Source organism: Pongo pygmaeus, chromosome 17 (genome assembly GCF_028885625.2).
Source record: "Pongo pygmaeus isolate AG05252 chromosome 17, NHGRI_mPonPyg2-v2.0_pri, whole genome shotgun sequence".
NCBI classification, from domain to species: domain Eukaryota; kingdom Metazoa; phylum Chordata; class Mammalia; order Primates; family Hominidae; genus Pongo; species Pongo pygmaeus.
In genome coordinates this window covers 35,891,967-35,907,666 of record NC_072390.2, presented here as the reverse complement: position 1 = coordinate 35,907,666, position 15,700 = coordinate 35,891,967, and the positions used below count along the sequence as shown (strand labels likewise).

The window sequence follows — 15,700 nt, the reverse complement described above, 5'->3', positions numbered from 1 at the left end:
CTCGCTTTCATTTTACCGATGAGAGTACTAATTAAGGGTTGGGAAGAAAAGTGGCTTGCCTGGCTAAGATTCCAGTGAAGTTCTCTTCAATTCACAAATTAGATACTTCTAATAAGAAGTCCTAATGTTCCTAATAATCTATTGTAGGAGCTCTCACCCCATCCCTCTTGTTCTCTAGACTGTTGGGTTTGGCATCTCCCTCCAGTTCTTCCTTCATTTTGCAAAGTGTTCCAAAGGGGTTAAAAAACAGTTATTGATCAGTACGGTCATTCAGAAGAACTCTTTTTTTTTTTTTTGAGATGGAGTCTCGCTCTGTCACCCAGGCTAGAGTACAATGGTGCAATCTCGGCTCACTGCAACCTCTGCCTTCCAGGTTCAAGGGATTCTCCTGTCTCAGCCTCTGGAGTAGCTGGGATGACAGGCACACACTGCGGCACCTGGCTAATTTTTTTATATTTTAGTAGAGACGGGGTTTCACCATGTTGCCCAGGCTGGTCGTGAACTCCTGAGCTCAGGCAATCCACCTGCCTTGGCCTCCCAAAGTGGTAGGATTACAGGTGTGAACCACCACGTCCAGCCCAGAGAACTCTTTAGAGGATGCCCTGCTTGGAATAAAGTTGATCTACTGAACTGAAATAGTGTGTTTTTACATGTATATAATATTTTCATTTAAAAATAATTACTGTTCTTTATTTGGCAGGTTGACGAGATTAGAGAGATGGTTGACAATGATTTAGGTTTTCAACAGGCTCCACTAATGTGCTATTCCAGAACTAAAACACTTCTCTTCATTTCCAATGACAAAAAAGTAGTTGGCTGCCTAATTGCGGAACATATCCAATGGGTAAGTGATTTTTAAAGAGTGTTCTTAAGTAATTTGGTGTTTAATAAGTTTACAACGTAATCCCAAATAACATAAATCCGATAAATTTGTCTCCATTTTATGTAAGGAACAGTTTTAATGCAAGAATTCCCATGTGTGAGTCTTCACCATAGTGGAGTAATGGTTATGCATGGGAATTAGTTTCTCAAGTCAGTAAGATAAAAATTCTATAGAATCAGAATACCATCAGGCTGGGCACAGTGGCTCACGCCTATAATCCCAGCACTTTGAAAGGCCAAGGTAGGTGGATCACGAGGTCAGGAGTTCGAGAGCAGCCTTGCCAACATGGTGAAACCTGGTCTGTACCGAAAATACAAAAATTAGCTGGGTGTGGTGGCTCATGCCTGTAATCCCAGCACTTTGGGAGGCTGAAGTGGGAGGATCACAAGGTCAGGAGTTCGAGACCATCCTGGCTAATACGGTGAAACCCTGTCTCTACTGAAAATACAAAAAATGAGCAGGGCATGGTGGTACGTGCCTGTAGTCCCAGCTATTGGGGAGGCTGAGGCAAGAGAATCGCTTGAACCCGAGAGGCAGAGGTTGCAGTGAGCCAAGATTGCGCCACTGCACTCCAGCCTGGGCAACACATCAAGACTCGGTCTCAAAAAAGAAAAAAAATAGCCGGGTGTGGTGGTGTGCGCCTGTAATCCCAACTACTCAGGAGGCTAAGGCAGGAGAATCGCTTGAACCTGGGAGGCAGAGGTTGTAGTGAGCCAAAGTCACGCCATTGCACTCCAGCCTGGGTGACAGAGTGAGACTCTGTCTCAAAAAAAAAAAAAAAAATCGTAATACTATCAAAGTTTATTTTGGAAGTTTCCATGTTAGATACCAATGTAATGTCTTTCTCAGTTAGTCCCTTTAGCACTGGAGTTAAGTCAAGGCTAGGCGAACTAGAGTGGGCAAAATCCAGCTTGTTTTTGTAAAAAAATTTTATTGTCGCCCACCCACACCCATTTGGCTCACATATTTGTGGCTACTTTTGTACTACAAAGGCAGAGTTGAATAGTTGCAACAGAGACCAGGTGGACTGTAGTGCCTAAAATATTTACTATCTGTACCTTTATAAAAGGCCCACACCACCGGGCATAGTGGCTCAGACCTGTAATCCCAGCAATTTGAGAGGCTGAGGTGGGCAGATCAGAAGGTCAGGAGTTTGAGACCAGCCTGGCCATCATGGTGAAACCGTGTCTCTACTAAAAATACAAAAATTAGCCAGATGTAGTGGTGTGTGCCTGTAATCCCAGTTACTCGTGAGGCTGAGGCAGGAGAATTACTTGAACCTGGGAGGCAGAGGTTGCAGTGAGCTGAGATCGTGCCACTGAACCCAGCCTGGACAACAGCAAGACTCCATCTCAAAAAAAAAAAAAGGGGGCCCACACCTGGAATAGATCACCACTTTCTTTGTTGAACTCCAAATGAGTAGTTATCTTGTGTTTAGGAGCCAATTTGTACAAAAAAACAAACAATGGAATCATGTATGTTTACATTATGAGTGTTAGTAGAAACTGCCGAGACCATCCTAAGAGAACAGAAGCTTCTGGACTCCCTAATAATGCTCACTTTGAGGCAGACCTGAATTCTGTCTTTTTCCAGCTAAGTTCTTGCTCATGAACTCAGTGTACATTGTGTGTGACTACTGTTCAGATGGTGTCTTTTAGCATATTAACTCATTTATGCCAAAGGTTGCAACAATTTTTTGATTTTTTGCATGAGTGAAAAATAAGACCTTGGCGATGACCTTGAGCAGTAGGATATAAATAACTCCCACATGCTTAGTGTTCCAGTAATGGAACACTAGACATAAGTGGGTTAATAGCTGCTTGCACAGATGTATGCTTGGTCATAAAAATTTCTAAAAAAGTGAAAAGTCAAAGCAAGTTTGCAGGAGTTTCTCTATATATGTTAAGCTACATGTTTTAAAAATTCAGCCTGGTGTGGTGGCACCTGTAGTCCCAGCTACTTGGGAGGCTTAGATCGGAGGACTGCTTGAGCCCAGGAGTTTGAGGCTGTAGGGTGCTATGTTCGTGTCTGTGAATAGCCATTGCACTCCAGCATGGGCAGCATAGCCAGACTCTTGTCTCTTAAGAAAAAATAATAAATGAATAAATAAATATTTAGCCTGAAATTATTATATAGTGCTTACGAACCTTGCTATAATAACAAAATTGATTTAAATAAGTAACTGATAGGGTAGTTTGGGGAAATTAATTTGATATAAATTGACTAACTCATAGAAATTTGCCATACTGAAATTGAGTTAATTTTACATAGTGCAAACTATTGTGTTTTTAAGGTTCTATTCCACCTAGATCCATAAATGACTTATAGTGGTGTTTAGACTAGAAGGATAACTATGTAATGTTTGTTAGGGATGTTTTTGCTGACTCTTAACTGTGTTGTCTGTTTGCTTTTAAGTTTTATATCTTGTCCCATCAGAAGGCTAGTCATGGCTGGGCACAGTGGCTCACGCCTGTAATCCAGGAGTTCAAGACCAGCCTGGCCAACATGGTGAAACCCCATCTCTACTAAAAATACAAAACTTAGCCGGGCATGGCGGTGCATGCCTGTAATCTCAGCTACTCAGGAGGCTGAGTCATGAGAATCTCTTGAACCCAGGAGGCAGAGGTTGCAGTTAGCCGAGATCGCACCACTGTACTCCAGCCTGGGCGACAGAAGAAGCTCTGTCTCAAAAAAAACAAACAACAAAAAAAAACAAACAAAAAAAACCAATTGTGTTATTTTTTGGCAGCTAGACTGGCAGAGATATTTTTTATTTTTATTTTCCCATAAAGACAGCCACCATAAAAGAGATACATGTTTTTTAAGGTACTTTTTTTTTTTTTTTTTTTAAAAGAGATTGCAGTGTGATGACATGGCTTTTTAAATTATTAATTTCTCTGCTATCCCTAGTCTCAGTTCTTGTACAACTGTGAAATCTAGAACTGTGACAGCAATCACAGAAACAGTTACTGCTGTGTTCTTAACATGTACTTTTGCTGGTTCTTGGAGTGCGGGAGGTAGAGAGAACTAATGTTCAGTTCCTATTGAGGGGGCTCCTCATGATGGCAAGGTACTTTGTATATATTACTTGGTTTAATCTCTCAAAATGAGAGATGATGGATATCTCCAGTGAGGAACCCAAAGGTTAAAGAAATTGTAACTTACTTTCATGGTCATACAACTAGTAAGTGAACTGGAACATAATGCAGATCCAGGTTGTCTGTTTCCTAAAAATGAGAGTGAAAGCATAAGTGGCCCCATAGTTTGTTAAGCCAGTCAAATGTCATAACCTCCTCAACTAGATCAGTATTAGTTGCTAATTAATAATCTCACTTAAATTTTTTCCCCATTTTTGACACCTGTAGGGCTACAGAGTTATAGAAGAGAAACTTCCAGTTACCAGGTCAGAAGAAGAAAAAGTCAGATTTGAAAGGCAAAAAGCCTGGTGCTGCTCAACATTACCAGAGCCTGCAATCTGTGGGATCAGTCGAATATGGGTATTCAGCATGATGCGTCGGAAGAAAATTGCTTCTCGCATGATTGAATGCCTAAGGTAACTTGAATGTAATCCTTCAAATCATTTTTAGTAGTTTAGGACTTAGGCAGAGCTTTAGTGTAAAGATTGGCATTTAATTAACATGTGTATAATCTTTATTTGTATTAATTACAAATTTTGCATGAGGTTATCAGTGTATTGGATCTGTATTGGATCTGTAACTTTTTATGAGAATTTAATGTGAGGAAGAAGAAAGCACTATAGGCTAAACACTATTAATATTAAGCTGTTTCAACTTACTTATTTGTAACTATGATGTTAGGCCAAAATAACCTGCCTATTTCACGTTGTGCTTCATTTTGAAGAATTTTAAATATAACCAAAGAAATGTGGAGAGTTCCTTGGGAGTTCAGCTTTTAGAGAAATTTATCTTAATTCAAGAATATTATTTGTAAACTGTCGAAATCTCTTATTAGTTTTTCTTTTATCACTTAACTGTCAGAGATATCAAAGGGAGACTCAAAAAAATTGTTTTGGTTTTTGTCCTATAAAGTACCTCTGATAAAGATTAATGAAGGAGGTTAAAATTAATTATTCAAAAGAGGTTTTTAGGTCAGCCAATTTTTTTTTTTTTTTTTTTTTTGAGATAGAGTCTCATTCCGTTGTTGCGGGCTGGAGTGCAGTGGTGTGATCTCTGCTCACTGCAACCTCCACCTCCCAGGTTCAAATGATTCTCCTGCCTCAGCCTCCCAAGTAGTTGGGATTACAGGCACCCACCACCTCTCGAACTCCTGGTCTCAAGTGATCCACCCACCTCAGCCTCCCAGAGTGCTGGGATTACAGGCGTGAGCCACTGCATCTGGCCAATTTTTCTATTTTTTGTAGAGATGGGGTTTTGCCATGTTCCCCAGGCTGGTCTCGAACTCCTGGGCTCAAGCAGTTCACCACCCTGGCCTCCCAAAGTGCTGGGATTACAGGTGTGAGCCATCGTGTCTGGCCCTCGGTCTTTAATGTCTTACTGCAATGTTTGATAGTTTTCAGTGTACAAGTCTTAACGCTTCTTTTGTTACATTTATTCCCAAGTATTTTTTTTTTCTTTTTTGGAGACAGCATCTCACTTTGTCACCCAGGCTGGAGTGCAGTGGTGCAAACATAGCTCACTTCATCCTCAACCTCCTGGGCTCAGGAAATCCTCCTGCCTCAGCCTCGTGAGTAGCTGAGACCATAGCCATGTGCCTGGCAAAAATTTCATTTGTTTTGGTACAGTCGGAGTCTTGCTATGTCGCCTGGGCTGGCCTTGAACTCTTGGGCTTAAGCAATCCTTTCACCTTGGCCTCCCAAAATGCTGGGATTACAGGTGTGAGCCACTGTGCCTGGCAAGTATTTAATTTTTTTGATGTTATTATAAATGGAATTTTTCCCCCCTAAATTTCAGTTTTAGGTTGTTCATTACAAGTGTATAGAAATAGTTTACTCTTGAATATCAATCTTGAATATGCAGCCTTGCATATTCGTTTATTAGATTTTTTGTTTTTGTGAATTTTTTAGGATTTTCTATAAACAAGGCCTTTTCATCTGCAAAAGAGATAGTTTTATTTCTTTCTTTCCAATCTGGATGATTTTTATTTCTTTTCCTCATGACGAGAACCTCCAATACAATATTGAATAGAAGAGGTAAGAGTAGTCTTCTCTTATTCCTGATCTTTGAGGAACAGTTTTCAGTCATTCACCATTAACTCTGATTATTCCTTGATGCCCTTGATCAGGTTGAGGAAATATTTCTACTCCTAGTTGAATCTTTTTATCATGAAAAATGTTGGGTAAATGTTTTTATATTGTTGCTTTTATTAAAATTTAACCTCAGGTTATTGATATTATAGATGAATAATTATTTTCAACAATTTTGAGCACATACAACAGTACCTAAAAAGCTCTTTTAGTCAAATTGTATTTGACAGGTTATTCCAGTTTTAATGATTGATTAGAAAGAATTTTTAACATTTCATGCTTAACCCCTTCCCCCCCTTTTTTTTTAATAGGAGTAACTTTATATATGGCTCATATTTGAGCAAAGAAGAAATTGCTTTCTCAGATCCCACTCCTGATGGAAAGCTGTTTGCAACACAGTACTGTGGCACTGGTCAGTTTCTGGTATATAATTTTATTAATGGACAGAATAGCACATAAAACAAATTCTTGCCTACACCACTAGAAGACATCTGTTGAAGAGAATGGATTGGTTGCTGACTTTAACCAGGAACTAGGGCCATTTTTATTACAATGAACTCAGGACTGGCAACAACCATATGGTTGTTCCATTTTCATAAAATTGGAAACAATGCAGTAATAGCTTATTGTTTTGTTTTTTAAAGAAGATATTTTATTATCTTTTACAGAAATTTATGATTGATGTATTTTATCTATAGTTATTTAGACATGTTTACATGCAGCAGATAATTGTTCATAGTGGACTGAAAACTAATGCAAGGACTATGGTCTCAGTGATAAGTATATTTTGAAGTTCTTAATATGGAAATATACCAGTGTAGCTTGGTACTGTATTTTTTTATATTGATCTGCTGATACCAGTGATAGGCTTAAAGATTGTATTTTCACAGAGTGGAAACCAGTTTTTTTAGTTATTGTTCAAGGAGGGTGCAATATTAAGTGTTTTGGAATTTGAAGCTAATTTTTAGAAGGCCTGAACTATACGTTGAAGAAACCCCTATAGAAAAGGAAAGCTCCAGCTAAATAGGAAGAATTAGAATATTGAGGTTTTTTTTCCTGATTTTTCTCTTTCCTATCTTTGATGGAACGAGGAAGTAGAAAGTGGTAAAGAATTGCGGCTTTCCTTCTTGGAGAGCTGTAAATGACAAGCATTAGGAAAGGTACCCTCCTAGATTCATTATTCTTTCATTCCGGTTTCACTTTTAAAATAAATGGCAACTTGGCACACCTAGGCTGTTAACAAATCTCAAAGAGGTTTATAAAAACGTATAGAATACTTGGAAGCAAAGTATGGATGACTCGGTATCTGCTTTGTTATTCCTCAGAAATACTGCACTGAGTATATGCCCTCATTACTGGACTTCATTTTGATACTTGTCTATCCTTCATAGTGCCCTCTACTTTTAAAGGGTTTATATGTTGAAAAACTGCTGTGGCCTTTTATGACCTGTATATAATGTAGAATAAAAATAATAAAATACTTGATAGCTTTTTCTAAGTGACCAATGTACTAACTGAGATAATGGTGTGTTGTCATTTGTGCTTTTTCAGGGTGTTTTTTTGGTTTGATATCTTGAAGTATGATTAAAACATTGGCTTCCTAAAGGCAGTTTCCACCAGTTTGCCAAAGGATCATTATGTCAGCAGCAAATCAGCTGAACTTTATCTCCAAAGGCAAAATCCTTTCTGATTATTTTAGTAACATGGTACTTTTATGATGTTTCAAATAAATGAAGGGCCCACAGCCCAAGAATGAATTACCACTGTGGTTCAACTTAGGTTATTTTTATGAGCTGAAATGATCATATCTCAGTTGAAAACTGGCTAAAATTTAGGGCCTTAAATTAACAGGTATACATTTTATTTCCCTATAAATTTTTGCTTTTAAAATTTCTAGACTGGGTGCGGTGGCTCACGCCTATAATTCCAGCACTTTGAAAGGCTAAGGCAGGCGGATCACGAGGTCAGGAGTTCGAGACCAGCCTGGCCAACGTGGTGAAATCCCGTCTCTACTAAAAATACAAAAATTAGCTGGTTTTGGTGGCATGCACCTGTAATCCCAGCTCGGGAGGCTAAGGCAGGAGAATAGCTGCAACCTCGGAGGTGGAGATTGCAGTGAGCAGAGATTGCACCATTGTACTCCAGCCTGAGCAAAAAGAGCAAAAAACTCCACCTCAAAAAAAAAAAAAAAATTTCTAGAGTAGTATAAGACTCTATACATTTTGTATGGGTAGAATGATAGGGCATGGTAAATATTTCCCTGTGATTCATCATGCTGGTCTAGCTTTTTTTTTTTTTTTTTTTTTTTTTTTTTTTTTTTTTGAGACAGAGGCTCACTCTGTCACCCAGGCTGGAGTGCAATGGCATGACCTCAGCCCACTGCAACCTCCGCCTCCTGGGCTCAAGCAATTCTCCTGCCTCAGCCTCCAGAGTAGCTGGGATTACAGGTGCCTGCCACCACGGCCGGCTAATTTGTTTTTGTATTTTTTAGTAGAAACAGGGTTTCACCGTATTGGCCAGGCTGGTCTCGAACTCCTGACCTCACGTGATCCACCTCCCTCGGCCTCTCAAAGTGCTGAGATTATAGGTGTGAGCCACCGCACCTGGCCCTAGCTTTTGATACTATCATTTCCCTTTGGGCTTGAGACTCTAGAAGAGTCAGTCCTGGTCTCATTGTTTGCCTGACAGGTACCATGGTTTTTAAAAAAAAAAAAAACAATGAAATTTTGGGATATAGTGTAGACTCTGTAGTAACTGTTAATCTCATAATACAGGTCCAATTTCCATAAACAATAGTATACTACTTTGACTACTTTTGACTTGGTTTCAAGGCGACCTGGAGGTGGAAGAGGGTATATTGGGTGGTTGGTTTAAATGTTACTGTTACTGAGAAACCAGTTTATTTTCATGTTTATACTGAAGATATAGCCTCCCAAATTTTACAATTTAGGTATTTCTCTAAGAATAGTATTATTAGTTAATACCTAACATTTGAGTGTTTGCTATGTGTCAGACCCTGTGTGTTTAGTGCTGCATTATTTTATGTAATCATTACGACAGTCCTGTGAGGTAGGGTTTATAATTAAGGAATCTGGAACTTAGAAGATAATTAAGAGCAGTTTGTGTGAAAAGTGTTGAAACACTGAACTAAAGCTGTGATGTGGAGATGAAGACGAGACAGATACACACTGAAAAGATAAAAACTGAAGAATTGACACAGTTGAATTGATAGGAATTTATAAACAACCAGAAAAAGATCATGGCAAAGAGGTTAAGGTAAGTGGGAATTTTGGTTTGGGTAATTGAGTTAGATTGACAGATGGGAATACAGGGGAATTAGGTTGGGAGGATTGGATGGGGATGCCGTCAGTTCTGGTCAAGATTTTAAGGTGGTTGTAGAAAGAGTCTCTAAGTGGAGACACCTTTTAGTATACAATTGGATATGTGAATCTAGAGTTTGAGAAAGGTTCTGAGAAACAGATTTATGAGTTTACTTATTTATTTGAAGGTTCAGAAGGTCACCCTGGGGTTTGTAAAATGAGAAGGTAGAAGAGAGTTGTGAGGTGCACCATCATTTAAGAGTTTCAAAGAAGACTGCATAAGAAGGCATGAGCAGCAAGGCAGGAGAGCCAGAAGAGAGTGGTAGAAACCAAGGGAAAAATGGCAAGAATCAAAGAATGGTCAACCCTGTCATACCACAACTGAAGACTGAAGAGAGCCCAAGTGATGTTAGGAAAACAGCAGTCTCAGTGGAGTGGTGGAGGCAGCAGGGACACAGTGAGTATACACTCATGGCCACAGACTGCAGAAGAGGGTGAGTCTGTAATTGCTGACGATATAAAGGTGCTTATACATTTTTTGTTAGCAGCCCTCATATGAGTTGTTGGTTGTTTATAAAAATGTCTAGCATAGAGACATTGTAAGAGCCACAAATATAGTCAGGAACTACAAGATTTTATGGGTGATGCCTTCATCTGCATGGACACACAGATAAAAAGCAGTATTTTTTTACTACTTCATAATATGCAAGAGTGAACTTGGTTTATCTACTGAAAGCCTGACTGTTGTAAGGACAGTCAGTGAGTACAACAAACCTGCAGTGTTATTTTAATTGTTCTTGTTTACTTTGCAAGGCTGCCCAGCTATAGAGTCTTATCCTTCTGGATGGGAACACAGCTGTATTCCTGCCCATCCACATTGCAGCTAGGGTTGAGATTGCTGAGTTGATTTCTAGGGTAGTGACTCCACACATACATTTTCTTTCTCATGGCTCCTGAGTCTTTTGGCAGAAAAAGGGATGAGTTCTGTCTTTTAGCAACCCCCCACCCCCACCACCCTTCTGGTAAAAATAAAATACATTGGACTAGTAAAAATAAAATATTTGGAATGAAGTGGTCAGAAAACAACTTACTGGTGTTGCCTTTTTTTTTTTTTTTAACTTAATACTATCTATTGTCATAGTCACTGAAGTAGATGCTTTAACTCAACACTTGATAGTTGAGAACACAGTGAATTTATTATGTGAATGACTTTTTCTTTGGCCTTAGAGGCAATTCCTAAAGTCATCTTTAGCAGTATTTTTACTGTTGTTTTGTTTCCATTGAAGCCAAGGTTTCAGTGTTAGAGTAGTATTCTCCTAGACTCAGAGGAAGCTTTAAGGACCAGTTTCCAGTTTCTGTGTCTAAAGAGAACCTTGAGAAATGTTCATTCCCTGGATGTTGTTTCAGGCCTAAGTAGTTTAGTGTGATGTTGCAGCAGTCAGTTTCACAGTTAATAGTCTTTTCAAGGCAGCTGCTTTGGAATGTATAGTGGAACACCAGCAGTCTTTACTTTCCTCTGAAAGTCTGTCATTACACTTACAAATATTTATTGCCCTTCCTGAGGGTCCTTTGGCCTAGAAGATTGTTTTCGTGGAATCTATGTCAAATTCTTTTAATTTACTACACTTTATTAATAGATTGAAAGCCATTTTTCTGGGACAACAAAGTTATTTCTCAAAAGTTGGTAAAAATTTTTAAGAAGATATAATTCATACTACAATAACAACAACACCATCTTCATACTACATAGTTCTAGCAACTTTGAGACGCTCTCAAAAAGTTTGAGAAGTTTTAACTGGAGATTAACAATAACAAACACCTTGTATTAGTTTTAGCAACCCAAAAAGTTCTGTTTCCAAAAGGACATCAAAGTGAGTGTAGTTGCAATCTGTCAAATAAAAGATTGGGATCTACTATGTATGTTTTCAACACCTCTTTAATCTTGGTTTTCCAACCTATAATGTGACTTCCAGCCTTTTTAGGACATTGCCAGAGTCAGGGAGCTTGTTTTCTTAACATGCCAGAAAAACTATAGAGAAAAAATAACTTTTTGGAGGGGGTGGGAGATAACTTTAATACGTTAAGCAAATTAAATCAAAGGACAAAAACATAACAGTAGACACAAGACAATTTTGAATCATTAACAAAATGTGAGGTAGACTAGTGAAATTCACCAAATTTTGGTTAAGAACATTTTACAGTAATAAAGTAACACAGGTGCCCCATTTTCTAAAAATCACAAAAAGCAATTGCATAAATTACAGCCAAAAAAAATTGACTACAACAATTCTCTTCTAGTTTTTAGTTTACATTCAGTATTAACCTGTGTGAACTGTCATACATGCTGAGGTTCAGCAGGTCTACAGGTGAGTTACTGTGTGGGCCTAGCGAATCCATTCATCCCACATCAGTGTCCTAAGGGATTGCAAAGCTTAAAGCTGAACACACTAGGATATATATATATACAAATCATGGTGTCCTGTGCTTGTGCAATTTTATCCTTAAAGAAGGACCTAACATACTCAAGAATTATACTGATAAGATGATTTTAAAAGATCCAAACATTAGTAAGATAGGCTTTGAAAAGAATAGGCAGGTCAATTTCTCTATTATAGGGGTGATGGTCTTTTGGCTTTATTCTGGCATATCTCTTCCACAGAGTTAAATAGTATTTAAGAGCTCATAATAATAATTTGAATTTTCAGAGTGCAGCCCTAACTAATGGAGTACCTGCATCTGATGTAACTACTTAAAAAAAAGTTATTTAAACTATGAAGTCATAAAGCCAGAAGAAACCCTGAGAGGCCATCCACCCCAGGTACAATTGTTTTAGAATTCTTTCAAGTATTTTATTTGCCCTATGTAAATGTTATTGGAATATTGCACAGACAGTGGGTTTCTTGGTATTATTTGCATTAGGCCCTTTCAACAAAACAGGAACAAGTGAAATACATTCATATTTAAACCAAACTGCTTCAAAACATACCTCTTTACCAAAAATTCTGCTGTACTAAAATTAAGGAGTATTTTTTAAAGCATATATAAGGCAGGTCCTCTTTGAAGGACAATTAAAAATGGGGTTAAAAGGAATTGTTCACTTCAAAATACAGTTAAAGCATTATAAGTAGCTATATTAAAACCAAGAGATCTGCAAACCATTTTTAGTCTAATACATTCCATTTTTTCACTAGCTTTGTAAACTCCTTGTTGTCGTAAGATAATAAAGCTGGTCAATTAACACTATTTGTTCTAAGTAAATGCAGGCTTAGTAGGCCCCTCAGTAGTTTCAGGTCACAAACAAGATCGATTCAAGTAAAAATGGCCATTTTAAGTGGGGATAAAGTAGTAAATATGGGCTAATGAGAAAACTCTCAAGAGATTGTTCAATGATGAGAACTGGAGTAACTTAAGAGTAAACTTCTAAGACTTAGTTTTGTCTAGAACACTTTCTAAAATAAAAGTAATGTTTTTGATTAAAATATTTGAGAAATCTGTAGAAACATATGCCTCCCATTGCCGATACTGGACAAACACCCCCTGCTGATTTTAATGAATCAAAAAGACTCTTAATGCAGTCTTCCTTACTCCTCACAAGAGTCACTGGTAAGATTAAGTAAAAAAACATTTGTCTTTCTATGGCTGTTTCCCAATTCGGCAATTTCTGTGGCGTTGTCAGTGTAAGGTGGTAATATTTAGTGCATCTTTTAAAGGAAGCTTTGCTTGAGTCCCTGAAAGGAAACAAACTAGTTTCACTCTGCAACAGAACCTCAGCCTGACATTTAGGTTTGCTGGTGCCAACTGCTTAATTCCAACCAAACGGTGGGTGCAGGTTACCTGCTGAAAGCTTCTTAACTCAACTGACTTAATCAAGTTCTTGCAAAAGATTAATCACTGTTCCATAGTCTCATAGATAAGATATTCTTAAAGACTGGAAACACATTTAAAGAATGGGTAAAGCAAAGGAATTAGGCTAGGAGAAGATGTATAAATGCACACAATGCCTGCTCTGCATTTACTGATTTGTTTGTTCAGTTTAAATAGTAAACTTTAACTCCTGTGGAAATTTTGCCAAAAGTTTCAATACATAGAAGATTATAAATCTTAAACTAACACTGCACAGAGAAAGACAAAGCTATTTCTTTTTTTTAAATACAAATATCGTCTACATTCTATCATTTCAAACCCCTGAGTAATACTGTACCAAAGTACAGATCTGAAGAGAAACTGAGGGTTCAGGCCTCAAACGTTAATCTTCACTTAATTCCACACCAATGGCATGAGTCTCATGTAACACATTCAGGCTAGTTAATCCTGACAGTCAGTTTCCCCCTAACATAGTATAATAGAAAAAAATAATGGAAACTCCATATTCACTCTCCAAACTATATCCTCCTCAGGATCCCATGGGCAGACCGTACCTTAAGTAATTGCATAACTGCCTAGGATAGAGTTTACCTGAATTTAAGGGTCCTGTAATTGGAACTGAAGGAAAGTGATGTCCCCAAAGACCTGGATCAGATTTGGGGAGTTCTTTGGAGAATTTAGACAAATATGTTGCACTTTGCTCCGCAGTGATTGTACTTTAAAGGAAAAAAAAATCCCAAATTGTTTCTGTCCCATCCCACCTAGGCATCTTTTTGCTGTTTTTGGTCTCTTCAAAAGCTCATACATGACGTCCAGTAAGAAAGTAGAGAGGCTTGTCATCACTGCTGTTAGCAGTTTGAAACTCGTCCCGGAGGCGGAACTGCCACTCATCTTCTAGCTCTAAGCGGACAATTGTTTGGCGCAAGGAACTTCTGTCTTGGCAGATGACACACAGCGTAGCACCTTCAGGAAAAAAGACAGAAATATGTCCTAGGCTCAGGGATTGAGTTTATAATGAACTTTATCTCTGATTATATTTCCTAAGCTAACACATCTGAGAACCAACAGATGGATAAGCAATCTATCAGAATTGTTTAATTTTATTAAGTAGTTTTGCAAATTCAGTAATTTTTTTTTTTTTTTTTTGGAGATGGAGTCTTGCTCTGTCTCCAGGCTGGAGTGCAGTGGTGCGATCTCGGTTCACTGCAACCTCTGCCTCCTGGGTTCAAGCAATTCCCCTGCGTTAGCCTCCCAAGTAGCTGGGACTACAGGCGTGTGCCACCAGGCCCAGCTAATTTTTTTTTGTATTTTAGTAGAGATGGGTTTCATCATGTTGGCCAGGATGGTCTCGATCTCCTGACCTCACGATCCACCTGTCTCGGCCTTCCAAAATGCTGGGATTACAGGTGTGAGCCACTGCGCCCAGCCCAAATTCAGTAATTTTTAAAAGAGTATAAAGTAAGTAATTTTCCAACCACATTCCCTCTTCCCTGTGATAACTAATGTTATGTTTCTCATTTGTTCCTCCTAGATTAGGGTTTCTGAACCTCAGCACTATTGGACTTGGATAATTCTTTGTTGTGGCTTGGATAATTCTTTGTTGTGGGGGCTATTCTGTGTCTTCCTTTTTTTTTTTTTTTTTGGAGACAGAGTCTCGCTCTGTTGCCCAGGCTGGAGTGCAGTAGCACAATCTTGGCTCACTGCAACCTCCGCCTCCTGGGTTCAAGCAATTCTCCTGTCTCAGCCTCCCAAGTAGCTGGGACTACAGGTGCACACCGCCACTCCCAGCTAATTGTTTGTATTTTAGTAGAGATGGAGTTTCACAGTGTTGCCCAGGCTGGTCTCAAACTCCTGAGCTCAGCCAATCCACCCACCTTGGCCTCCCAAAGTGCTGGGATTACAGGCGTGAGCCATCACACCTAGCCTTGTTCTGTGTCTTGTAGGATGTTTAGAATCTAAACATCCTGCAGTCTTGGCTTCTGCCCACTATATGCCAGCAAGCAGCAGCCTCTAGTGTGACAATCAGAAGTGTCTCTGTCTCCTGGGAGGCAAAATCTACCACTCCCCCATCCCCAATAAGTCTCTAAATAAATAAATAAATAAATAAGTGAATGAATGAATGCACAGTCCCCCCACAAGCCCGCTCCCTGTTCTCATGCTGCACAGTGTTCTGAACCTCACTTTCTTCACTGATCTCAAAGGTCATTTTATAAGGATTATCTGTGATGTTTAATCTTAGTTTGTTCTTAGGCCAGTCTCTCTCTCTCTTTTTTTTTTGAGATGGAGTTTCACTGTTGTTGCCTAGGCTAGAGTGCAATGGCACGATCTTGGCTCACTGTAACCTCTGCCTTCTGGGTTTAAGCGATTCTCCCGCCTCAGCTTCCCAAGTAGCTGGGATTACAGGCATGC

General features: G+C 38.8%; 2 protein-coding genes across 19 annotated transcripts in view; one reads left to right on the top strand and one right to left on the bottom strand.

The window, feature by feature from the left end:
- The window catches only part of ESCO1 (establishment of sister chromatid cohesion N-acetyltransferase 1), a 73,227-nt gene extending 59,049 nt beyond the window's left edge, over positions 1-14,178 (top strand). For 10 of the 13 annotated variants that reach the window (XM_054460343.2, XM_063653477.1, XM_054460350.2 and 7 more), the window contains 3 exons: positions 701-844; positions 4,249-4,436; positions 6,419-7,625. In XM_054460343.2, the coding sequence (XP_054316318.1) occupies positions 701-844; positions 4,249-4,436; positions 6,419-6,566 (480 nt within the window). In that variant the 3' untranslated portion in view covers positions 6,567-7,625. Of the gene's footprint in view, positions 1-700; positions 845-4,248; positions 4,437-6,418; positions 7,626-9,615 lie in introns of those variants that run through there. The other 3 variants (XM_063653478.1, XM_063653480.1, XM_063653482.1) reach the window with 1 other exon arrangement.
- GREB1L (GREB1 like retinoic acid receptor coactivator) overlaps positions 11,346-15,700 on the bottom strand; it is a 287,870-nt gene continuing 283,515 nt past the window's right edge. For all 6 annotated transcript variants that reach the window (XM_063653474.1, XM_063653473.1, XM_054460340.2 and 3 more), the window contains one exon: positions 11,346-14,254. In XM_063653474.1, the coding sequence (XP_063509544.1) occupies positions 14,091-14,254 (164 nt within the window). In that variant the 3' untranslated portion in view covers positions 11,346-14,090. The remainder of the gene's footprint in view (positions 14,255-15,700) is intronic.